At 37.5% G+C, this 27983-nt stretch overlaps 1 protein-coding gene across 1 annotated transcript in view; it reads right to left on the reverse strand.

Annotated features, from left to right (window-relative positions):
* RAD23B (RAD23 homolog B, nucleotide excision repair protein) overlaps window positions 1–27983 on the reverse strand; it is a 48696-nt gene that overhangs the window by 14045 nt on the left and 6668 nt on the right. Inside the window, exons 2-5 of the mRNA XM_030825102.1 lie at window positions 17720–17801; window positions 15830–15909; window positions 11320–11588; window positions 6244–6299 (exon numbers count right to left, since the gene is read on the reverse strand). Coding sequence (XP_030680962.1) covers window positions 6244–6299; window positions 11320–11588; window positions 15830–15909; window positions 17720–17801 — 487 coding nt within the window. The remainder of the gene's footprint in view (window positions 1–6243; window positions 6300–11319; window positions 11589–15829; window positions 15910–17719; window positions 17802–27983) is intronic.

The following is a 27983-nucleotide window of genomic DNA, read 5'->3' on the forward strand; positions in this document are numbered from 1 at the left end:
CAGGAGGTCAGAGAAGGCAACTGGTAAGAAGAGACACCGAATTCTGAAAACATGCTGGGGAAGGGATGGTATTTCGAACCATCAACTCCGACGCAACAAGTTCAGTTTCCCTTTGATACCTTATATAACTGAAATGGGGGAAAGAGGTTAGGAGCTAGAAAGTTAAAATCTTGTACACTATACAAAGTTGGTAAAATGCCCAAAGCGCTAACATTCCAACAAATCACTTCTTACAGACTCCTATGCTCCCTCCTCTCAGCACAGACAACACTCTGAATAAATGAAAGCTATTTTCCTCATAAACTTACCTCACTTAAAACTATCCTTTCTTCCGCTTGTGTTCTGGGGACCATTACCTTTATTGTTGCCTCACACTCAAACCAAACTGGATTTGGTTATCCTCCCTCTTCTCCACCAACATCTTTCCCCCTCTGTGTAATTATCCTGCGTCAGTAGTTAACTATGTCCTATATTTCACTCTAAAACAAAAACACACCTCCCATCTTTGACTTCATCCTAATTCCTCTTTGAGGAAACATCTGCTCTCTTCTCATCACAGCCATAGCTACTGAACATGTGTCCACTTTCTCACGTTCCACTCATTCCTCAACTAACTGCAATTCAGATTTCCCTCTCAAATGTGTCCCACCATTGTCTGTCTGCTCTCTTTAAACAAATGGCACCTCTATTTACCTAAGTGCTTGAACAAAAACCCCGGTGATTTCAGTTCCTTTTCCTCTTCCTTCCACACCTCACTTACCAGCATACCTGGTAGGTTCTATCTCTAAATTACACCCCAAACCCATCTCTTCATTCTCTACTGTCATCACTGAAGACAAGCCCACAACAGTCTCTAGATGGGATTACACCGTTTCCAACTCTTGTCTCTGTATCTACAATCTATTCTTCAGCCAGTTGCAAAAGTCAATTAAACACACACACACACACACACACACACACACGTGCGCGCGCAAAACCTCTCATTTCATATCTGGCTCCCAGCCCTCAACAATCCTCCACCCACCACACTCATCTTCCCGGTGTTACTTCAGCAGGCCACACCTTTTCCTGCCCCAAGGCCTTTACACAACACCAGCCATCTTAGATGGCCAGTTCCTTCAACATGCTTCAGTTCCATATTTAAAAGGCATTGCCTAGCCATCCTAGGTAGCCTTCTGTTTTTGCTTTAGGGAAGCCCTTTGTGTTCTTAGTATCACTTATCTTTTTTTTTTTAATGTTTTATTATTTTTTTCTTGCCCCAACTGACTGCAAGTTTGGCTGCAGGAAACCATGTCATTTTGCATGTTTCCCTGATACACACCTGACACCAAGTATCTGTTGAATAAATAATTTTTTTCTGCAGAACTTTCAAAAGTAAAGGTGTTTCATAGCTAAAAACCCCCTAAATCTCACAAACAGATTAAGCATTTGATATCTTGCTTAAAATAATGACTTTCCTTTTCCCATCCCATAAAACAAAAAATTTTAATTATTTATTTTCTTATCTACTGATAAAATTCGAGCACAAAGCAACTCAAGTAGCAATACACTTTCAGTAACCTAATTCCCAGATACAGAAATCAGTATCAATATAAATGAAATTCTGAGCTACAGAAAATCAGAACTGCACTATTTTAACATGATGTTTCTCATTTAGTTCTCTCTCCCTACTTCATAAGAAAGGTTTAATTTCAACTCCTTTAAAAGATGAGGAGAGTACAGCTTGGAGAGATTAATAATTTGGTAAAGACTAGGTGTGGTGGCTCACGCCTGTAATCCCAGCACTTGGGAGGCCGAGGCAGGCAGATCACGAGATCAGGAGATCTAGACCATCCTGGCCAACATGGTGAAACCCGTCTCTACTAAAAATACAAAAAAATTTAGCTGGGCATGGTGGCATGCGCCTGTAGTCCCACCTACTCAGGAGGCTGAGGCAGGAGAATTGCTTGAACCCCGGAGGCGGAGATTGCAGTCAGCCAAGATCACGCCATTGCACTCCAGCCTGGCGACAGCGCAAGACTGTCTCCAAAAAAAAAAAAAATTGGTAAAAGTATTAAGTCATGGTGCAGAGATACAAACACAGGCTGACAGTCAAGAGTCTCCACACCTAATCATTACACTATGACTCCTAAAATCATGTTTCCTGGTTAAATTATACAATCTCAAAAAATACTCATAAGCAGTGTGATACTTTTTAGATCTTAAAAGTCCAAAGGCAAATGACTTGTAAAAAGAACTAGAGAGGCCGGCACAGTGGCTCACACCTGTAATCCCAGCACTCTGGGAGGCCTAGGCGGGCGGATCACCTAAGATCAGGAGTTCGAGACCAGCCTGGCCAACGTGGTGAAACCCCGTATCTATTAAAAATACAAAAATTGGCTGGGCATGGTGGCAGGCGCCTGTAATCCCAGCTACTTGGAAGGCTGAGGCAGGACAATTTCTTGAACCCAAGAGGTGGAGGTTGCAGTGAACTGAGACTGTGCTACTGTACTCCAGCCTGGGCGACAAAGAGAGAGAGTCTCAAAAACAAAACAAAACAAAACAAAAAACAAAAAAAACAAGAGAGATTGGACAAGAAACAGAGTAATGAGGCAAAAGAGGTGGTGATGAAGAACCTTATATATGTCATTCAGAATAAGCTTTGATCATATTGCCTGACTTCAAATAATACTACCATGCTATTGTAACCAAAACAGCATGGTACTGGTATAAAAACAGACACATCAATCAGTGGAACAGAATACAGAACCCAGAAATAAAGCTGCATACCTACAACCAAAATGATCTTCAATAAAGTCAACAAAAACATACACCGGGGAAAGGACACCTTATTCAACAAATGGTGCTGGGAAATTGGATAACCATATTTAGAAGAATGAAACTAGACCCAGACTTCTCATCAAACACAAAGGTTAACTCAAAACAGATTAAAGCCTAAATATTAAGACCTGAAACTACAAAAAAACCTAGAAAAAAACCTAGAAAAACTCTTCTGGACATTGGCTTAGGCAATCTAACAAAGTGCTATTATCCAGAACTTAAACATCAAGAAAAAACCAAACAACCCCATTAAAAAGCGGGCAAAAAACATCACATGGATTTTTCAAAAGAAGACATACAAGTGGCCAACAAACATGAAAAAATGCTCAACATCACTAATCATCAGAGAAATGCAAATTAAAACCACAAAGAGATGCCCCATCTTACACCAGATGTTGGGAAAGGATGTGGAGAAAATAGAATGCTTATACACTGCTAGCGGGAATGTCCATTAGTACATCCTTTATGGAAAACAGTATGGAAATTTCTCAAAGAACTTAAAAACAGAACTATCATTTAATCCAGAAATCCCACTACTATGTATATATACCCAAAGGGAAATAAATCATTATATCAAAAAGATACCTGCACTTGTATGTTAATCACAACATTATTCACAATAGTAAAGATATGGAATCATCAATGGAGGATGAGATAAAGAAAATGTGCTGTGTGTGTGTAATAATACTCACCCATCAAAAAGAATAAAATCATGTCTTTTTTACAGCAACATGGATAGAACTATGAAGGCCACTATCCTAAATGAATTAACTCAGTAACAGTCAAATACCCATGTCCTCACAAGTGGGAGCTGAACAACAGGCACACATCATATAGAGTGGAATAATAGACACTGGAAACTACAAAAGGTGGGGAGTGGAGTGTGGGTTCAAAAATCTCCTGTTTGGTACAATGTTCATTATTCAGGTGATGGCTACACTAAAAGCCCAAACTTCACCACCACATAATACATGCATGTAAGAAATATGCACTTGTACTTCCTATATACAAATTTTAAAAATTAAAAATAAGCAGCTTTGGACTTATTTTCTAGGTCATGAGGAACTATTAAAGGAATTAACAAAGACCCCATTAGAGTTGCTTTCCACTCTGGTAAGGAAGAGGTAGGCCAGGTGGATAAGGATAAAGCAAGAGTACAAGTGAAATAAGGACCTGAACTAAGGCAACTAAATGACAGTGAAAACAAATATTCCAGAGACTTTAAGAAACGGAGTCATTAGTAACTGTGGAATGAGGGGAAGAAAGGGAAGGAGGAAGGAAGGAGAAAGGAGAGAGGAGAGAGGAGAGAGGAGAAAGGAAAAGAAAAGAAAAGTAACAGACTCACTGGGCCAAAAGAGGCAGAGGGTGGATGAATGAATGATGGTACAAGTAAAAAGTGAACAAAAGAAAAGAATCAGACTGGGGAATAAAAAAGGAGTCAGTCTGAAACCTGAAGTCATGGAGGTTCTAAAGTTTTCCAGTTGACAATGTCAAGATACCAGTTTGGGAGTTCAGAGGGAGATCTGTATTGCAGCTACAATTTGGGGAATCTATATAGTATATGGATGGAATTGGTCATTCCCATAATTTAAACTTTGAACTACGACCTAGAATAGAACCATAGAAAAATCGTACATTTAATGGTCAGGTAAAATAAAACGAATTAACTGGCCGGGCACTGTGGCTCACGCCTGTAATCCCAGCACTTTGGAGGCCGAGGCAGGCAGATCACAAGGTCAGGAGATTGAGACCATCCTGGCTAACAGGGTGAAACCCCATCTCTACTAAAAATACACAGAATTAGTCGGGCGTGGTGGCACGTGCCTGTAACCCCAGCTACTCAGGAGGCTAAGGCAGGAGAATCACTTAAACCTGGGAGAGGGAGGTTGCAGTGAGCCAAGATCACGCCACTGCACTCCAGCCTGGGCGACAGAGTGAGACTACAAAAGGAAAAGGAAAAGGAAAGGAAGAAAGAAAAGAGAAAAGAAAACAAAGGAAGAAAGAAAAGAAAAAAGAAAAGAATTAACTAGAAAGCTTGAGAAGAGCGAGCCTGAGGTATGGATCAGGAAAAGAGTGGTGTCACAGAAGCCAAAGAAGGAACGTTTAAAGAAGCAAGGTTAATTTGTACAGCAACAAGATAAATCAGAAAAAAATAAAATAAAATAAAAAAGAAGGGAATCAACATAAAGACTTGGGTAAATTAAAGATGAAAATGTAGAGGGATCCCGAGACCATAAAGCTGAGAATGGGAAGACATCGTCAAAGAGGCTTGAGTAGCAGCAGCTACAGCATGGCCTCCCAGGCTCCCACTCAGGAGCATCAATGCATTCCAGCTGCAGCAGCAGTGACCACAGCCAGAGCCCTCAGCACCATCAGGGGCAAGTGCCAGCTGGCTCCAGCCCCAAGGCCACAGACAGTTTACTGCCTCTCTGGGTAATCCTATTCTCCAGCCCTTCCAATTCCTAACAATTTCCTAAGATTAAGCCTTTCCCTCTTTGAAATAGAGTGGTTTCTGGACACTGTTCCTCAAAGATGAAAATCTGGGGTTGTCACACCCAGGCAATCTTCGATAATTTAAACTACTGTTTTGCCACTAAATGTACATGCCATTGTCCACAGCAACGAGGGCATCACGGAGTTCCAGCCCAACTAGCTCAGAGAACCAACTCAGATGCTAGGAGGTGGTACAGCTGCTGGAACCCTGCTGCTGTAGAAGCTAAGCAGGAATCCAGAAGCCTGTACTGCACCAAAGCTGCTGTTTCTACCTGTTCCTCGCTTTCTCCCTCCCTGCCATTTAAGAATACCAAATTAGGAATGGAGTTGCCAGCCAATACACCAGTAATTAGCAGGAACTGTATCAGAGATGCTACAATGGGAGAAAAAAAAAGCTGCTTCATTCTGACAGACTGGGGTGATGGGAGATGGAAAGGCATTATTCAGTAGGTAAAATAAAAAGTTGGGATAAAAAGGCATTTTTGCTGCAAGCCAATGCAAGCAACAAGATGTAGATGGGAATGTATAGTGCCATCAAGTTGGAATTAAGTCTGATGGTGAATACACATGAAATGTGAGGCAGATCTAGAAAAATTTCACACCCATTTCAAAGACCCTTTGTAATAAATCCATACACAGATCAACCATGTTAGGATCACATTTAAAATTTACATCTGGAAAATGGAGATTTATTTGCTTTAACCAAGTATGCTCAACTCAGAGCAAGTTTTAAATAACTCAATACATAAATATTAATTTAAAAGTCTTTGGTAACACTATTAATTGAATAATTACCTAAATCAATCATCTTACAGCTTGATTATAAATAACCATGCAAATTATTAACACTTACTTTTATCATGATCTAGAAAAGTGAAACCTCTTTCCTATCTCTTTATAGGTTATTAACAAGGAAAAGTAGATACTTACCAAGTGCACTCGTTGCATCTTCAAAAAGGTTTGACCGAGAAGAATCTCCCGATGTACTGTAAAAGGATTTTAGAAAAACCACATTTTAAAAAGTATATAAAATTTAATTTACATTAGTTTAGTAACTATCCAATTGGTAAACAGATTCTTTGATTTTAATTAAATATAAAAGTCTGACTACAGTATTTAAACTGTCTCTTCTAGATTAAATCCAAAAGCTTTATCTAAAACATTTGTGGTTTGGGAAAAATTTTTAATCTTGGTACTCCTTCTATTCTGAGACTCCATCACTTTAAATGTCAAAATATATAAAATAATATCCCAACAGATAGCTATCTATTGAATACAAAAAAGATAATGCACAATTATTTACGTGAAATAATTTACATGAGAAGTTAAATAATTTATAAATCAAGTCACACCAGAAGAAATATCAAAAGCAGTATACAAAATAGCACATGCAGAAACCAAATTAGGCTATAAAGTCTTTACATAATGAGGTCTTATAGGTAAGTTCTGAATGAGGACACTGAAAGAAGACATTCAAATAAAGAAATATAGCATATACAAAAAAGGTAGATATGGGTTAAATCCAAATTTGAATGTAATGAAAATCAGTTTAAAAAGATTAAGTTTCTGTTGGGAAAACTACAGAGAAGTCTGCAATAAAAGACAGAAAATTATGAAAGACCAAGAGCAGGCCAAAGAAAAATAAACTTAATTTTACAACAGTGGTAAAGGTAGTAGTTAGAAGTTTAAATTAAAGCAGACACACATACACACTTAGACCTGTGTCTCAATTAAAAACAACACACACATTATATTTCAGTTCTGAGAAAGCCCTTGGTAGTATATAATAAGAGCAGAAAACTCAAGTTTGGATTCATAAATTACTTAATCTTTCTAAGCCTGTTTCTTCATCAGTACAATGTCAACGACAGTATCATATACTCCAAAGTGTGGTGGGTAGTACACTGCTTAGCAAAGTGCCTGGCATCTAACACCCAATATGAATATTATGATTAGTATAATCCTTTGGTATAATTTTTTAAGTTCTTCATTAAATATACTGTAAAACTAATATAGAGAAAATAAAATTTCAAAAAGCACAATATAAAAAAACTAAATTTTTCCTACCCCTAACCCAGAGACAAGCATTATGACACCAATTTCTATTTAAAATAACAACTTGTGTCTTGCTTTGGCGTTTTTTGTTTGTTTGTTTTAGCTTTTTTGTTTTTTAACTTAATCATTCTATGTTGGCACAATCAAATCTACTTCAATTTCTTCCCAAAGATGCACAGTACTCCATTTAAAACACCACATCAAGCTCTTATTAAGGAATGTGTGGTTTGGTTTCCTGCATTTAAATTCTTTCTATAGTCAAATTTATCAATCTTTCCTGTTATAATTTTTTTTTTTGGTTGTCTTGCTTAGGAATAACTTCTCAAAGTGAAGACTATTCTTTTGCTCCCTTGTTCTCCATTAGCTTATGGCTTTGCTTTTACATTAAATTCATATCCATCTATAATTTATTTTTGCAGGTGTATAGTATGAGGGGTCATTCTTTTTTCATTCCAGATGGTGAGATCTCAAAAGCATTTTCACCACATTGTTCTGAAACTGTATCTTTATATTAAGTTCCTGTATCTATTTGGGTCTATTTCCAAGCTATTGTTGATTTCGCTAACCAATCTTTCTAATATGAGCCATTCCAAACTGTTTTAATCATTACTGTATAATACATTTTAAAATCCGGTAAGACACATCTCCCTTACAATAACTTACACTATTATCACACATTGTTGTTTTGTTTTGTTTTTTTTTTGAGACGGAGTCTCGCTCGGTCGCCCAGGCTAGAGTGCAGTGGCGCAATCTCGGCTCAATGCAAGCTCCACCTCCCAGGTTCACGCCATTCTCCTACCTCAGCCTCCTGAGTAGCTGGGACTACAGGCGCCCACCACCACGCCTGGCTAATTTTTTGTATTTTAGTAGAGACGGGGTTTCACTGTGTTAGCCAGGATAGTCTCGATCTCCTGACCTTGTGATCCGCCTGCCTCTGCCTCCCAAAGTGCTGGGATTATAGGCGTGAGCCACCGCGCCTGGCCCACACATTGTTTTTAAAAAGTTCTCTTTAAACACCACAGATAAGACTGGATGTATATATACTTTAACCACTATTCTTTAATCTTGATTCTGTCTCACTGCTTCTCCCCTCTCCAACCACAGAGGAAATCACTCATTAGTTATATGTCAACGCTTGCCTTCTTTTCTTTTACACATTAACATGCATACCCACAGAAAATGTACAATGTTGTTTATGGGTTGTCTGGTTTATGGTTATCGCCTATACTCTTTTGCAACCTGCTTTTTTCACTCAATAACAAAGCCTCAAAACCACACTCATTTAACATGCTTATACAGTACACACTTTAACTGTCTTGTAGTATCAGATATCAGGGTTTCTCAAATTTTACAAAGTCCAAGAATCCCAAGTATTCACTAGGAGGGCTTGTTGATTTCTGGGATCCACTCCCAGATAATTCTGATTTACAGGTCCAGGGTGGCCCAAGAATTCATGTCAAACATACTCCCAGTGATGCTGATGCAGCCTATTGACTACTACACTTTGAATAGTCCTGTTCTCTACTACAAATAAACCACAGGTCAATTTAGGATTCCAATTTGTCCTTTATTACAAACAATACAGTCATGTGCACAAGTGCAGTTTCTCTCAGGTAGATATCAAGTGGAATTTGCACTGTAATAGACAATTTTTAAAAGAACAAAATTGACCTAAAGAAAAAATCCCTGATAACAAAAGTCAGGTCAGTGGTCGTAAACAGACACTCCACAAACTCTTATCAGCTTATCTCCTGATAATTACTCACTAGGTTTTGTGCTTCACAAGACACTAGATATTTTCCAGCAAAGATAAAGGAATTAAGACCCATTTAAGCAGCTTGTTTTCTGAGTTTCTCTCATTCCTCTCTTCCTGTGTTATATTTCTGAGGTAAAATTTTGAGAAATAAGAGTAAGCAGTTGGTGTACAAAGTCCAACTAAGTAAGAAACTCTAGTGTCTGCTTTCCTGGATCACTGACCACCAAGTTACTTATGCAACTTCTGTAGGTCTGAAAAGATAATCCTGGCTCTTTCTAGAATAGGTAAGTAAAACTGCAACTCCAGGAAGAAAATAAAACTAGAGTTAATGCGCTGCGTGCGGTGGCTCATGCCTGTAATCCCAGAACTTTGGGAGGCCGAGGTGGGCAGATCACCTGAGGTCGGGAGTTCGAGACCAGCCTGGCTAACACGGTGAAACCCCTTCTCTACTAAAAATACAAAAATTAGCTGGGCATGGTGCCATGCGCCTGTAATCCCAGCTACTCAGGAGGCTGAGACAGGAGAATCGCTTGAACCCGGGAGGTGGAGGTTGTAGTGAGCCAAGGTCACACCACTGCACTCCAGCCTGGGTGGCAGAGCGAGACTCTGTCTCAAAAAAAAAAAAAAAAAGTGGAGTTAATGAAGCAACAAATTTAAATTGATGGCATTAGCACATTAAAATGTATTGATCAACTCTAAAATTCTCACACTGTAAGCTTTTTTTTTTTAAAGGAGCTTAAAGCAATTAAGAGAATAAGATGTACTGTGCTGACTGACTTAAGACGTATTAAGTGTGTAATATTTAAGTGCTTTGGTGAAACAATTTTTTAAATTTGTAAGTTCCCTCATATACAGACCTGATCAACAGCCGTTTGATGTAACGGCTTAACCTGACTCTACGTGGCATCCACTAGGATAAGATGGTTGAATGCATTTCTAGTTGTACATGGTAAAGATGGATCAAGTTAGGCAATGGTGTCATAGAATGCTTAAAGCAGTGTTCTAGGCAAGTAACAGGGCAAATATTCTACTGCCTAAACCCATGTTGTCTTCTTAGGGAATCAATTATTTAGAAAGAGACCCCCGAGTAAGCAATGAACCAGGTGGCTCAGACTCCTTCAAACACGGTTGACTAAGTCAGACACAGAAACCACAATCAAAGGCAGAACACTAAAATGAAGGATCACAACTATGTCTTTCTGATCATTGTCACATATATCTTAACCCCTTTCCGTGTCTGTAAATCCTTCCAGTCACTGCATAGTTTTCCACTGTGTCTGATTCTGACTCCAAGGATCATATAACTGCTGCCTCTGAGGTCCTGAGTTGCACTAAGTCACAAAATACAACAGCTGTAGTGCCAGTGAAGGCTGGTCATAATACAACTCATGCTCTTAGATCAAGGAATTGTGCTGTATGATTTCCAACCAAGAGAACTCTGACTTAAGCATTTGCTTTGGTCATTTTACCTGATCATCTGGGGAGAAAAAAAAAGTCTTGTCTTAAACTGCTCAATAATCCTAACTGCCTAAATAGCCACTTAGTTGAGGTGTCTCTGCTGTCAGCTTCCCACAAGAAATTATTTCTTGCTCCTCAAATATCCCAACACTCTTTTCCTTTTTTCCCCCTAAAGATCCACACAGGCAGAAGCTTGAATTTCTCACAAGTTCACAAAGATACAGATACAACAGTGAAAAACTGAAATAATCCATAGGTTCAGGTTACAAGAGCTAACAAATGTCAGAACCAAACACAATGCTATATATCTATGGGAAAGATTTACTAACATGGAAGGATGCTTATGATATATATGACAATGACCACAAAGAATACAGATCAAGTACAAATGATGATCAGGGTGGCAATGTCATGATATAATCCTTATTCATTTTGGTTATTTGTATTTCCTAACGTTTCTACTAAAAAAAAAAAGACTTTCACCTGCTCTCTCCTTCCCACTGCCCCCCACCCTGCCCAAATCAACAGAGTACAGAAATCTGACTATTAAAATTTGTACTTATATTCTCCTTAGTAAGCTATCAAAATAGATGCAGCATATGTTTTAGTCAAACGTTTAAAAAAAGCTTAACATAGTAGATATAGTCAGTTTGATCAAAACAATAATCAAAATAAATGCATGAAGTTCCTGTTAAACACGGATTTTGAGAAAGAATTTCCTAGAATCCAGTTCCTACCTGTCAGTTGCTGTTGGGCTAGTAGCCACTGGTGTCTCTGCTGGCTTTTCTGCAGGTTTCTCTTGTTTAGTTGCACTAGCAGGTGCAGGTTCAGAAGATGCTGTCACTGACGCTGGAGTGATAGATGCAGGTGTGGAAGTGGGAGCCAAGGCAGGGACAGGGGTTGGAGCCTGAGCCACAGTTGTTGCGGTGGAGGAAGTAACTGCTGTAGTGCTGGCGGGAGCTGACTGCTGAGTTGTAGCTGGCGCTGGTGTGGACACTGCTTTGGGCTAAACACATTAAAAGACAAAATAATTACGATAAAATACTACATACTGCCTGATCTCTAATTAGACTGTACCGTTACAGGATGCCACAAACATAGCACTAATAACAACCTATAACTTGAGAATAATTTTGTAAAATGACACAATAAATGATCAATATTAACAATCTGACTCATGGTTACTCTTTCAAAGCTCATGAGAGCATATGTTAATCTTAACTATCAACCACAATTAATTTTACCCAACAATTTCTGTCTTCATATCAAGTTAATATAAAGTAAAAAACTGGAAATATAGAGTATATATATACACACACACACACACACACACATACCGTATTATTTTCCCAAAAAAACTTTATGTACCTGAGTTGTAACTTTAAAGTACCTAATACCACTTAAAAGCACTAACAAAATAATTTTCTTTAATTTTAAAGACAGGGTCTTGCTACCTTGCCCAGGCTGGTCTTGAACTCCTGGCCTGAAGCAACCCTCCTAAAGCGCTAGGATTACAGGCATAAACTACTACACCCAGCCCAAAATAATGTTCTTGAAATGGCAGTATAAATGTTTATTTACAAACATGTCAAATATTCTGTTGTACTGTATTTTAGAAGAGGGAGGAAAATCCCAAAATTGACTACAAATCAACAGACCCAAGTACAAAAAGGTTCACAATACTTTGAGACATACATGTAGTTAAGCAGAAAAATAAAGGCCAAATTAAGTTACCTCCACACACTCAGCACTTTCTGAACTGGAAATAGAGCCATAAAGCTTCCCACAGCGCAAAAAAACAAATTAGTTGACCCTTGAACAACAAGGGTTTGAACTGCACTGGGTCCACTTATATGATAATTTTTTTCAATATAAGTTACACTGAGTGTGCCTGCCTCTCCTTCTACCTCCTCCATCTCTGCCACCTTGAGACCACAATACCAACCCTTTCTCTTTCTCAGCCTATTCAGTGTGAAAAGATGAAGACCTTCATGATGATCCACTTACACTTAATGAACACTAAAAATATTCTCTCTTGTGATTCTCTATTTTTGTTTCGTTGAGAGGGTCTCACTCTTATCGCCCAGACTGGAGTGCAGTGGTATGATCACAGCTCACTGCAGCCTCAACCTCCCAAGGCTCCTGCCTCAGCCACTGCCCCCGCCCCCACCACCAGGTAGCTGGGACTACGGGCTCACACTACCACTCCCTGCTAAATTTTTGAATTTTTTTTTTTTTTTTGTAGAGACAAGGTTTCGCCATGTTACCCAGACAGGTCTCCAACACCTGAGTTCAAGCGATCCGCCCACCCTGGCCTCCCAAGGCGCTGGGATCACAGGCATCAGCCACCATACCCGGCCATGATTTTCTTAATAGTTTCTCTAGCTTACTTTAATACAGTATATCATACATGTAACATATAAAACATGTATTAATCCACTGTTTATGTTATCAGTAACGCTTCTGGTCAAGAGTAGGCTATTAGTAGGTAAGTTTTGGGCAAGTCAAAAGGTATATGCAGATTTCTGACTGTAGGGGAGAGGCTGGCACTCCTAAGCTCAGTGGTGTTCAAGGGTCAACTGTACGTATGTAAAAATCATACTACATGATTTTTAGTCTTCTCCTAAGGCCTGTCAATGCTCGCTACCTGTTTAGTTCATAACTTTCCCAAGGACAAAAGGTAGCTGTTTTAGTGGAAGACAAGGCTTAAATTCAACATAATTTGCCACAAGCATAAACAAACACTAAAACCAATGAGCTGCCTTGTGTCTTTTTGATTTGAATAAAGAAGACACTAGGAAAAAGGTTAGTGAAATGTGATAGGTTTTTAAAAAATACTAGTAGCATTATTCCCTTCTTTTCCTATTTAGCTTAACTTTCTTAACAGCCAATATAATATTCTGCAGATTATTAATGTTCTAAAACTAAAATGAGCTGAAATCCTGAGGTCATTCTGGATCTTCAGTTATTCTGGATAAACTGGAGCTTCACAAAGGTGAAAATTCAGTCTTAAGCACCAAAACTTTATTACAACCAATCTAGATAAAAATGTATTTTTAAATGCGGTATACTCATTTAATATTTTCCTTAATTATTTGTTATCAAAATAATATTGCAACATAACTTGCCTTCAAGGTTCCTGCTGCCAAGAACAGCTATTTATACTTTATTCTAAACAGTACCAAGCCCTTCTCTGCTTTTTAGTTTTTATTCTTGCTTTTGATCTTAATAGCTTTTTCCTTTCCCTTCTTTGTATTAATAAGGTCATTTCTCAGTGGTTCCATAATGCCTTACTGTAGCAGCATTCCCTCCCTTCTTATAGTTGTCCTCTATTACTAACTTCAAAATAAAACAATCATAAATATCACTAGAATCCTATGTAATATTAGGAATAAAAGACTTTAAGGAAAAACAAAAGAACTGTATGTCATATAACGATAGGCTTCAAGTATCTATTCCTCAAACACACGCACCTATTGAGACCTTTTCTGCTTAATTCTTGCGTTCTAAATAGTCACGATTACTGTAATATTAAAAGAAACTAAGACCAGTAACAAAGCATATTTAAATGTGTGGCTATCACATTTCCCATTATGTACTATGTACGCTAAAACTAGATAGGAAAATAGGATAGTATTCAGTCTTAAAAGTTCAGCAAATTCTGGCACATGGCTATACATAGATAGATGAACCTTGATGACATTATGCTAAGTGAAATAAGCCAGTCACAAAAAGACAAATACCATAGGATTCCACTTACATGACGGTGATAGCTGCAAAACAAGGTAACTATAATGTTATTGAACTGTACACTTAAAATGATTAAACTGGAAGTTTGTTATTGTATTTTACAACAGTTGAATAAAAAAACCTAGATGATACAAGGTTTCCTCACGATTCTGCTTCTGTTTTTAAGCTTAACATATAATGAGTTAAGTTCTTAAGTACAGCAAAATCAATATGGTTCTTAATGAATTAAAAAATGTTCAAGTTCAACACATGTAAACTATTTAGCTGCTTGTTTCCCAGTACAAAAGTATGTGGTAATTAAAATTTATTTCTTCAACTCTATTTTCTATTACTATTAACTATTTTGTGACTTTGAGAAAAAAACCTACATTTAATCCACTTTTGGCCTTTGATGAAGTGGTTTCAATTAGTGATTTAAACTCATTTTCAGTGCTACAAGTTAACACTGTTCTTTCTCAGATATGACAATCCAATCCTAAAAATGAATGTCGTGAGTACCACTTCTCCATTTGTCTCTTAATTCTACACTGCATTATATATCTTTAAATAAACAAGTATATAGTCTCTTAAAAAAATCCATGTTCATTCTCTGCTTTAAAAAAAATTTACTTTTATAAATTGTTCCAAATACATTCCAGCCTACTAAATCACAAAATAGTATCTGTTTAAAACTTCCAGGCTAGGCGCGGTGGCTCACGCCCGTAATCCCAGCACTTTGGGAGGCCGAGGCAGGCGGATCACGAGGTCAGGAGATCAAGACCATCTTGGCTAACATGGTGAAATCCTGTCTCTACGAAAAATACAAAAAAATTAGCCAGGCGTGGTGGCAGGCGCCTATAGTCCCAGCTACTAGGGAGGCTGAGGCAGGAGAATGGCATGAACCCAGGAGGCAGAGCTTGTAGTGGGCCGAAATAGTGTCACTGTGCTCCAGCCTGGGCAACAGAGCGAGACTCCATCTCAAAACAAAAACAAAAACTTCCTCACAAAAATCATTTCATCATTTCTTTAGTTACCTTTTCCCTTTTTTTAGTTTCTAAAAACATATTCTTCCACTAAGAACTATCACTATAATAATAAGCTTTCATGCCTTTTGAGGAATCTGTTAGGACTAGTACATAATTTAGCAAGTCTATTTAAGGCAAGCTTACAAAAACTACAGAATAAACATTTATTCCACTTATAAAGACATTTTAAAAGAATTATATAATAAATGATTTCACTACTGTAGCAAAAATAATTTTAACATATTTTGTATTTCAATTGTTTTAATTTACATAAAATGTTATTAAAACTGTATCATAGTTTAATGTGTAATTAATGTAAAACATTAATAACTTTATGTTTCACTTAAGGTAAATTCTTAACCTTTCATAGTATAGTAGTTAAGTGTACACCACTATGGATGTGTATAAACTGTGTCCATTGTGTGGACTTGGGATAATCATTTTTAAAAAGACTTACATGCATAAAGATATACAAAATGAGGTTGAAACTTACTTTGGTCACCATAACCACCACAAAGTTTTTCTCATCAATTTTATATTCTTTGAGAGCAGTATCATCATTGAGGATTTTGCCTAATACATTAAGAGAAAAAAAAATCATTTAAGGCATAATCTTTCTCTTACACTTAAGTTAAAAGAACTTTCTACTCGAAATATGAGTATTTCAGAAATATTAAAATATGAATCACCAACATAAATTCTATCAGTTAGTACTTTTCCCAAAGAAAAACCAATCAATCAAGATAAAAATAAAACAACTCCTAAGTGGCAGGGCATGGTGGCTCACGCCTGTAATCCCAACACTTTGGTAGGCTGAGGAGGAAATATAGCTTGAGGCCAAGAGTTTGAAACCAGCATGGCCAACATAGCAAGACCCTGTTTATAAAAATAAAAAAAAATTCAAAATTAGCCAGGCATTGTGGCACATGCCTATGGTCCTAGCTACTTGGGAGGCTGAGGCAGGAGGATCACCTGAGCTCAGGAGTTCAAGGATACAGCGAGCTATAATCACACCACTGCACTCCAGCCTGTGTGACAGAGCAAGACCCTCTCTCAAACAAAACTAAAACGCATCGCCATTTGACTAAAAGATGTCAAACTTATACAGTGTATACAGAATGACAATCAATTTTTACAAATGTATTGATTATATAAAAGACTTACTGGGCAAGTAAATATGAAAGAGGCCCTGAAAAGGAGGAGATCATAAAGATAAAGAAAATTCAACACTCTGATTGCACAGGGGTCCTCTGGAAAATAACCTATATTCTTTTATGATACGAAGAAGGGGAGAGAAACAAATTTCCTGCTCCCCAAAATACTGATATCTGATAAATCAGAAATGTTCTAACACTATCAAAGCAAGATACTAAAAGTACTTCAGAAAACGACATGACACACAAGAAAGGGCAAGATGCTATAGAACTCAGAAATGCACCAAGTACACAAGACTGTGGTCGTGCTGAAGGTCACTACTACGCAGGCAGGACTCTCTGGTGTTTCCTGCTCCATGAATTTAGTTTTCCATCTTTAAAAAGCTATTGAATCAAAAGCTGCTAACATTAAGTCAGAAAGGAATATGGATAGGAATGAGAAAACAGGCCAAAACAAGAAACTGGAAATTTGAATTTTATGTCTGCTTCTTTAGGCTTCTGAATTCTGACCTATAAAAATAATGGGACTGAATCACCAGGTTAGCATTTCCTCCAGGCTGTCTCACTTTAGGAAACACTATTCAGAAAAAAAGAAGAATCCATGAGCGATCGAACACCCACCTTACTAACATCTACAATGAAAGCATTTTCTCTACTGAATTTGGATATCAAGTGTATTTTTAATATACATTTTCCTGGTTATCAGTGAGGCTAGTCAAATGTATAATTCCTACTCTCATCCTTTGTTGCTTTACTGGTCATCCTTTCCTTATTGATTTCTAAGAATTCTTTACATATTCTGAATATTAATTTTTTTTCTTCCTGTAGGTGTCTGTGTGATGTGTTTTTTCTGTACTCTTCAGTCAGTTTTGGTTAAAATAATTTTACAGGAATGATTCCAAACATACTAATAATAACACAATCAGTATAAATGGTTTCAATTCAATTTTTAAAAAAGCTCAGTTTGATTAAAAACACAAAATCCAGTTACATGATGCTTACAAAAGATAAAACAAAACTAATACCATTTGATGAAAAATACATAGGGCAAATGTGAATAAAGAGAAGATTGAATATTAATATTAGATTCAAATGACTGCTCTTTCACTGCTTTTATTTGTACAATCATTTTTCTGACAATTTGAATATACTACAATATGTAAGATAACATTTCTAAAACTAAAAGAATATCAAGACATGGCATGTTAATTTTAATATTTAATTCATACCTGCATAAATTAATTTTTGACCTGCTACCGGAAAGGCATCTTTCCCCTTTTCAGATTCAATCTTCTCTTTCAGTGCTTTCACCTATAGGAAAAATAAAGATTTGTTTTGGAAAAAGTCTAAATAAAAAATGACAATCCAGAATCTGAATAAATAATGGAAGACAAAAATTATATACATAATTATTAATGCCTCCAAAACCTCAAATATTATGTTTTTCCAATTTATATCAAAAAAGATTCAACATTAACTCATTATTAGTTATGATAGGCATAAACTTTAACACCATCTGATACACACACAGAATTTTAAAAATTTACTAGTTGACCTGATAATTTAAAATAAAGTTTTCAACATCAAAGTTTTGGTTTATATAGTGTTTATGGGTTTATTTCCCACGGAGCAAGAAAGTAAAGCTCAATCACCTAAAAAGTCTAAGAAATAAAATAGTCTCATCAACAATAAGAATACTTCAATGTTAAAGGTTCAATTGTGAATGTTAAAAGGCACATGATTCATTTTAAGTGTTATGTTTCATTACAATCACCAGGGGGGCTTTACAAACACCAATTAAAACATAATCTCTGAGAGTGGGACCTTGACATCAGTATTTTTAAAAAGCTTTACAGGTGGTCCCAAAGTTCAGCCCAGGCTGAAAACCACCAGACAATTTCAGTGCTCTTAAACAAGCAGCTTAGCTTCTCTCAGCATCAGTTTCATCTATAAGAGGAGCTGGAATCCATGACCTTTATAGTCTCTTCATTTCCTAAAACTGTGTGACAATTAGGCTCATTATACAGTATTCAGAAAAATGAGTCTAATGGACCTCTTAACTTGTTAAGTAGGGAGGTACAGGAGTAAAAAAGGCAGAGATGGCTTTCCCATTTGCCTTTACAGAACTACTTTCATTACTTTAAAGGCACAAGAACCAAGGAGAAAAATACTTCTTGAAAATTATCTAAGTTGACAGTTCTCTCAGTTTTAGACAGAAAGGGATACAAATATAGGTTTCTTTTGTACAATTAAAAAGTGATAGTGTGTACTTCAAAGATAAAAAAAGCTTATTTAGCTTCAGATGTTAACATACAATTTCACACAATCCTCAAAACTCTGGGACAAAAGGAAATGTCACCCATTCAATCTTATAGACGAGGAGACGGAAATAAAGAGGTTACCATCCCTTATGACTCCAAGCAGAGTATTTTGCAAAAACCATATAAACCTTCCTTGCTGCAATGATCTTCCTGAAATGGATCAGTAGCATCATTGCTATTCTGATGTTCCCCAAAGTAGAAATCCATCACAAAAATCTCAATCCACTATTTTCCACTGTTCCCCATTTCAAAGGTAAAACACAAGTAAAATTTTTTTAAAGGCAAACATCAGATTTGCAAAAAAAGTGAAACAGTGTCAGTCTTTTCAGTGCTTTGTTGTTACTGTTATTTTGGCATACAGTTATTTTTGCAAAAAAAGTTATAATATAATAAATTTATATTTTTAAATGAACATTAATAAAATTTGTTTTAATTTCTAATGTGGTAAACATTAACAAATGTAAGTAAATTAGGTCGGGCGCAGTGGCTCAAGCCTGTAATCCCAGCACTTTGGGAGGCTGAGGTGGGAGGATCACCTGAGGCCAGGAGTTCGAGATCAGCCTGGCTAACACAGTAAAATCCTGTCTCTACTAAAAATGAAAAAAAAAAAAAAAAAAAAAAAAAAAAAAAAAAAAAAAAAATTAGCCAAGCGTGGTGGTAGATGCCTGTAATCTCAGCTACTTGGGAGGATGAGGTACAAGAATCATTTGAACCCTGGAAGTGGAGGTTGCAGTGGGCCAAGATCACGCCACTGCACTACAGCCTGGGTGACAGAGTGAGAATCTGCCTTAAAAAATAAATAAAATAAAACGTAAGCATATCGACAAAAGTTATTCTGGAGCCCTCAATAACTTATTTAAATGTAAACAAGTCTTGAAATCAAGTCGTTTGAGGACTGCTATCCTACATGCTAAGTAAGAGACTTGCCAAGTCAACCAACTGATGGCAGAGCATGGGTGGAGCACTCAGTGGTGTATGGTAAATTTCTTCTCAAACTTTGTTTATAGAGGGATAAAAGGATACAATATTTCCAAGTGTGATTATTTAGGAAAACTACAAATAAATTACAGACCAAGTGTATCTCTATGCACGAACCCAGTTTTCAGGGCAATACATAGTGGCTTGGCATGGAGTGGGTGCTCCATTATCCTGTGCTGGATGAATAAATGAACAGAGCATAGACATATGTGAAGGAAAAAAAGACACATATGAAGCAACAAGTAAAAGAAAATAAACATGCAGGAATATCTCATTCTTGACAGGTTACAATGAAGTATAAGACAGACTTAAATATTTCATATTTCAAAACGCTTAAATAACGGGACGTCTAGCTTTATATCAAAAATGAGGGAGGAGAGGACAAAAGGAAAAAAAAAGCCCCATAAATTAAGAAAAGCTGGACCAAAGAAAAAAAAAAAAGGCCCTTTAGTAATTTACTACTAAATAACTTTTGCTTCAAAGAAATCAAAATTGATTAAAAAATATTAAGGCTGGGCACAGTGGCTCACGCCTGTAATCCCATATTTTGGGAGGCCAAGGCAGACGATCACCTAAGGCTGGATTCGAGACCAGCCTGGCCAACACAGTGAAACCCCATCTCTACTAAAAATACAAAAATCAGCCGGGTATGGTGGCTGGCACCGGTAATCCCAGCTACTTGGGAGGCTGAGGCAGGAGAACTGCTTGAATCCCAGGAGGCAGAGGTTGCAGTGAGCCAAGATCATACCATTGCATTCTAGCCTGGACGACAAGAGCAAGATTCTGTCTCAAAAACAAAACAAAACAAAACACAGAATATTAAGAACATAACAATGGGAGCTCCATACAAGATACCTATATGATTTGGCTAAAGAAGTAATTGTAGACTAAACACTAAAAATGTTTATTCAACAAAGAAGAAAAATTAACAGGCTAACCATGCAACTCAAACAGAAAAAAAGGACAAATAAAAATTAAAAAAATAAAAGAAATTAAGAGGCTGGGCGCAGTGGCTCATGCCTGTAATCCCAGCACTTTGGGAGGCCAAGGCAGGCAGATCACAAGGTTAAGAGATCAAGATCATCCTGGCCAACATGGTGAAACCCCGTCTCTACTAAAATACAAAAATTAGCCAGGCATGGTGGCGCACACTTGTAGTCCCAGCTACTCGGGAGGCTGAGGCAGGGGAATCAATCGAACCAGGGAGCCGGAGGTTGCAGTGAGCCGAAATTGTGCCACTGCACTCCAGCCTGGCGACAGAGCAAGACTCCATCTCAAAAAAAAAAAAAAAAAAGGCAATTAAAAAAGAGAAAAGGCAGCAGGGTGCAATGGTTCACGCCTGTAATCCCAACACTCTGGAAGGCCAAAGTGGGCAGATCATTTGAGGCCAGGAGCTCGAGACCAGCCTGGCCAACATGGCAAAACTCCATGTCTATTAAAAATACAAAAATTAACTGGGCATGGTGGCACACGCCTGTAATCCCAGCTACTTGGGCGGCTGGGGCTGCAGTGAGACGAGATCACGCCACTCCACTCCAGCCTGGGTGACAGAATGAGACTGTCTCAAGAAAAAGAAAAAAAAAAAAAAGAGAGAGAGAGAGACAAGGCACAAAACTGTTTTTGCACTAATAAAAAAATTGGACAAATGATAGGGCAGGCAATTCACAATTACACAGTCACAGCACAGAAAAGCTCAACCTCATTAGTAACCAAACACAAATTTTGATGCCTCATGTTATTAATCCAACAGACTATCACACTGGAAAGATTGTTTTGAATAATTCTTGGCATTGAAAGTGAAGAAATACATTCTCAGAATAAGAATTAAAGTATCAAATGATCAAAATTTTTGAGGGCAACATGCCAAGATGCTTCAACATTTTTAAGGTGGTGGGGGTAGGTGCGGGGATTTGACCCAACAATATCACTTCAAAGAAAATAACTGAACCAGACTTTGGAGCCAGGTTCACTGACCTGTCTAAAATTCTGGCATTGTTCCTTACCTTAAACAAAACAATGATCTTTACTTTACAATCCAATCTATACTTACAGAACACAGGCTGAATTCTGTCATCTAAAAACCACTCCATGTTTAAAATTATAAGTGACCAATCTCCTGTTCCTACCAGCTCTTAGTAACTGTTCACTATACTTGCTCTTGAATCTCCTTAAGACTTGGTTCCTAGAGTCTCTACTTTCATTTCAACTTTTCACTATCATTGCTCCTATCACCTTCTAATATCAAAAACTTCCTTGTCTTTCTGCTGCTCCTGACACACAAAATTCTGTATTTGGACCAACATCATTTATTTCTGTCAGTATTCAACCTCTAAAACTTACTCCAGCCACTCTGTGGTGTCTCATTGTCCTAACCTTGCTTAGCTAACCAATTTCAACTTTCACCTAAGAGACTGCCTATCTACATTTATACCATTTTCTAAATGCTAGTGGAGAAATGGATACACTAAATTTTCTGTTCCCCCTGGTTAGCCCTCTTCTCCATCCTCCAAAAGAAAATCTCAAATCTGCATTCTACTCTAAATCTGATTCACAGCATCCTCTCGTACTCTCTGCAGGCGACCACTTTCTACCTTATTAAAAACAGAAGACAGAGAAAATTATTTTCAACTTTGTCTAACTTTGTTGCATCCAGACTCACCTACATCTCCTTCTCAACTATTAAATGAAAAAAGTATCCCTTTCTTTCAAACCTAATTCTTTCCACCTGTCCTCTGGTTCTCCTCCAAGTATTTTTCAGTATCTTACTAAATTCATTATATTTCCTATCTCTCCCAGCTTTTTCAGCCTCTCTCTCACTCAGTTCACTTTCATTCACACTTAGACCTAATTCTTTATCATTTTAAAAACAAACACTTAACAATCACGTCTCCTACTAGACTCTCTCCCCCCACAATCTAATTCTTCAAAAACTTAAATACACACCACTGTCTTCACTTATTCATAATCTCAAACCAACTACTCAAAAGAGAGCAATACTGTGCTGATAAACAAAAACATGAAATTTATTCTCATTCTGCTGCTTATTTTCTCTGGCAGTCCCCCCCCATCCACCGCTGGCCATTCCATTAACACTGCTCTTTGCCAACATAACTGAATTCTGCAACACCATAATGATAAGACACTTCTTAATCCTCTCCTATCTCCCTCGTCATGTGTGACAGTACTGACCTGTCCCTCCTTTACATACTGCCATCCCTTGGCTTCCAGGACGCCATACTTTTGGTTTTCCTATCTCTCCATTCACTGCTTCACGAAATCCTCCTCCCTGGCCAGCCCTTTAAGTGCTACTTAGACTTCCAGGATAATCCATTGTGTCTACTCCTAGTTTTAATAACCATGCAGATGTCATCTGTATTTCTAGCCCAGCTCTCTCTCCCTGACCTTCATTTATCCACACTTAACTCTCTACTGAACACCTTCACAGGATGTCCTAGAGGCATTTAAACTATAATGTATCTATGGAAGAACTGTGTCTAAATTATTTTGTTTAAATCATCCCTAACCCAACCTAATTGAGCATACTTTAAAACAGATTAGCAAGAAAGACTGCCTTCTTTCTGGATGCTTCAAAGGAAGAGGTATGAACTCAGCACAAGGTTTCTCTTGGAAAGGATATGGCCCACAATAGATGCAATTATGACTCCTTTAACTGCGCTGAGCCCCACGCCAATGCTCCCATTCCAGTAAGCCATCTCAACAGAGTGAATATAAACCTGAGCACCACAGTCCCAGTACATAATCAGGGCTAGAACTTTCATTGTGCTGCATTTCCCGCTATATAAATAATGGTGGTTTATCATCAATTCCACTAGAGACAAAGACAGGGTTAACATTCAAGAAATCAAACTTTTTTTCTAGCTACTTAATTTTCTCTTACAAAATCGTGCATTTAAAAATAAAAACGTACTCAATATAATATTAAACATGATGGGCATGGTTTTTCTTTTTTCCTCCAAAGGAAGACAATCATAATAGTGTATTTAAAAGTGCCACCACAAAGCCACAAAGCTTAACTTACCATCTAATTATTCCCTAATGTGAGCACTACCGTGCATCTCTGTGGCACTGGCACTATTCTAGTTCAGGCCAACAACCATTAAAAGCAGTCATTTCCCCTGTTATCCCAACAGTTCGAGGTCAGCCTGGTCAACACAGTGAGCCACCATCTCAAAAAAAATTTTTTTTAATTAGACAGGTGCTGTGGTGCCCGCTTGTAGTCCCAGTTACCTCAGGAGGCTGAGGTGAAAGGACTGACTGAGCCCAGGAGTTCAAGGTTGGAGTGAGCTATAATATTGTCAGTGTACTCCAGCCTGAGCAACAGAGCAAGACTCTGTCTCTTAAAAAAACTAGTCATTTTCATTCGACAAATTTAGGTCATGCATGAGACATCAAAATAATATCTTGTAAATCATATTCCTATGATAGTATAATGAGCTGTCGTGTCAATCTTCTTACATAGCACTTTGCATAAGATTTCTAGGCTATTGCTTGTTAATTAGGTCAGCAATTGCATATTCCATATAACAGCTTGCTCACTGTTACAGTTATTATTTTTCCTTCTTTTGTAACTATGTTGTCCCTTATTACTGTTGTAACTATATACAGTATAAATGTGTAAAGTTTTAATGGGTAGCCCTGAAATATAACATCTGAATAAAAGCTAATGTAGGCTATGTACTTGCCATATGCCAGGCAGTGTACTAAGAGCCTCACAATAATTAACTCTTTTAATCTGTACTACATCTCTATGAGGTTGCAGTAGCCAACACCCAAGATGGCCCCCAATGACTCCCATCTCTTGGTATTCAAGCCTTTGTACACACCCTTCACATACTGAATTATGGCTAGTCCACAAGAATAGTAAGATACTGCTGAAGTAAAAGTGTGATTTCTGAGGCTGGTTTATATATAATATAAAAGCTATTATTTCTATTTTGCTCTCTAGGATCACTAACACTGGGAGAAGCCAGCCACAATGTCACAAGGACACTCAGGCATCCTGGGGAGAGGCCCATATGGGGAGGATCTGAGGCCCCAGTCAATAACCATCACCAAGTTGTTAGCCATGTGAGGAAGTCACTTTCAGTGGGAACCCTCCAGCCAGTCAAGCCTTTAATGCATAGAACGAAGTCCTTAAATGCAACTTCCTGAGACTCTGAATAAGAACCACAGAGCTAAAATATCCCTGAATTTCTGACTCACAGAAACTATGAAATAGTGTTTACTGTTTTAATTAAGTTTTGGGGTACTTTGTTAGGCAGTAATAGGTTAACTAGTACACAGGTAGATACTATTATCCTCTTTTTCTGATGGGGACACTAAGGCAGATGAAATAAAAAGGTTAAACATATAGGCTCTAGAGCCAGAGTCTCTAAATTTGAATCCTGGCTACTCATATGGGAGATGGTATTTGTAAATAACAAATATTGTTAATGTTTGTAAGCACTGACCAGGTTTTTTTTTTTTTTTTTTTTTTTTGATGGAGTCTCGCTCTGTCACCAGGCTGGAGTGCAGTGGCGCGATCTTGGCTCACTGCAACCTCCACCTCCGGAGTTCAAGTGATTCTCCTGCCTCAGCCTCCCAAGTAGCTGGAACTACAGGGGCGCGCCACCACACCCAGCTAATTTTTTGTATTTTTAGTAGAGACGGGGTTTCACCAAGTTGGCCAGGATGGTCTCGAACTCCTGACCTTGTGATCCGCCCACTTCAGCCTCCCGCCCACTTCAGCCTCCCAAAGTGCTGGGATTACAGGTGTGAGCCACCACGCTCCGCCTGACCAGGCATTTTTTAAGGCAATCTGCCACACTTTGACCAAATAATTCCACATCTAGAAATCAATGCTAGAGGTGCTCATGTAACTACTTCAAAGACAAAGGTACAAAGTGTGTGCCCTACATTGCTTTTTGCAGTACTAAAAACTGAAAACAACCCTAAACATCCACAAAGGAGAAATGGTAAAATAAATTAATGTACATACATTCATTTGAACACTATGCAATATAAATGAATGGAATATTTATAACTATCTTTTAAGAAAAAAGCTAGCTGCTAATTAATTTTTTTACACAAATAGTGTAGTTGTGTTCATGTATTATGTGTAAATATATTTTTAAAAAAGACTAGAGGGATATACAGAGTCTACAGTGGTTCCTTAGACCAAGGGCAAAAGCCGTTCACATTTTATTGTACTTTATTTACTATAATGAGCCTGAATTATTTGAGTAATTTAGGGAAAACTGGACTTTCAAAGAGAAAAAAGAGATTTCATTTAAAAGAAAAAGGTCTAAGGCAGTTCTAATACTACACGGCCTAATTAAAAAATAATAATAGCAATTAAATTTTGGCAATCAAAAATTAGCAAAATAAAGGAGATTCCCAAAGCCAAATGTTTACTAAAGGATTTCTTATGTACACTACAGGCGATGCTTTTTCTTTTTTGGTTCTTTGGTTGTTCTCCTTCCACTTGAGAAATTGGTACAGGCACCAGAGTATTTCCTGGGGAATTTCTGTCCCAAGGTAGGTTCCTGATAATTCTACAAATATAAATTTGATTTTTAAAAGGTCAGCTGACTTCAGTACAAACAGGAAAAATCTCCTCATTGGACCCAAAGAATAAAATAATTTAGTACAGGAGATTTTTACAATTGAAACAATAACTGATAGCATAACATCAATTACGTGAGAAGAGGCAGGCACTATAACAAAGACAATCCTCAAATTGGGGTTATGATCCAAAAGGCTATTATTTTAAATATATGATTTGAAATCCAAAACCCACTTGTCCAACAGAAATTAAGCCAACCAATTCATGCCAATTTAATCTATTATAAAACATATTCCTAACAGTATGATTTCAACAGACCAAAAGAAACACAGGAATTTGAAAACTGAGTAAGCAGAATTCCCAAGATACCTGTAAGTTTCTATATAGGCAAAGAATGGATGTCTCCAGTGCACTAGCAAAAACAAGGTGCCTACCTAATTCAACCAGAAGTGTGTGGGGAATAATGGGTGAGAACAATTTTATCTACCTGTTTTAAGCCTCTAGAATCTGTTCATGTATTGTCAGTCATTTGTAGCTGCTCTACTTCCTCTGCTGAAATAAGTTTATATAATGTTTAAAAGTTTTATAAAGCTCATTCGGTTGTAAAATTAGCTTTTGTGACACTATAAAAAAACATTTATTTATCTAAACTTATAGGGAACAGATGGTGTAGTGTCCTTCATACAATTCACTGTGCCACAGTAGGGTTAAATTTAGCAAATTTCTTTCAGAAATTAACCGGAATCCTATACGGCATCTATCGCGGCAGGACCTTGTTCACTGATTTTACACTGTTCAAAACTGCTGATTATGTCAATCTAAGAAAATGAGAATATCTCATTCATACAAACCTTTTAAAGAAAGGATAGTGAAATGATCGAAATAAAAACTGATGAAAGCAGGATTAGTTTAAAAACTGCAAAATTTATTTCTAATTTCACAATTCACTAAATATTTCCATGCCCATGATCTCACCTGATTTTCACAACTGTTAGGAAAGCAGTTCATTATTATTCCCATTTTAATAATGAGGAGAGACTTTTTTAAAAGTATTGTGCTTAAGGACAAGGCACAAGTACAAAGTTGTGAGGACTCCCTTTTAGGAACAGTATGGTGGATCTGAAAAGAGCAAGATGTGGAAAAAAGTAAACAGAATTAAGAGATACTCCTGAATTTTCTTGAGAAGCAGGGAAATAGGGCAGCAGCTAAAGAGGGATGTGGACATAAGGGAGCGTACCATTAAGATGGGGAAAAAATGTTTGTATACCCTAGAAATGGGAAAAATCAGTGATGAAGAGAAAAGAAGATCTGATGGAGTGATGTCCTTCACACATGACAGGATGAGGTATAGTGGAGAAGTGGAAGGACCTGCCTTAGATAGCACCGCCCACAATTCAGAACGATCTACAGTAAGAGGAGGCTAGCAGGTAGGTAGCTACGGTAGGACCCTGTAGACATTCTGTCTGGATTATTTCTAAATTCTCAATCAAATAAAGACTAGGGTCATCAAGTGAAAATAAGGAGGGTAGATGATATGAAAGCATCCTGTGGCAGTGGAAGAGTGACTGGACTAGTAAACTGTAAGACTGTCAGGTGCTGCACACTAAGGACCCAATTAACGTTCCTTAG

The sequence above is a fragment of the Nomascus leucogenys genome, chromosome 1a, assembly GCF_006542625.1.
Source record: "Nomascus leucogenys isolate Asia chromosome 1a, Asia_NLE_v1, whole genome shotgun sequence".
Taxonomy (NCBI): Eukaryota; Metazoa; Chordata; class Mammalia; order Primates; family Hylobatidae; genus Nomascus; species Nomascus leucogenys.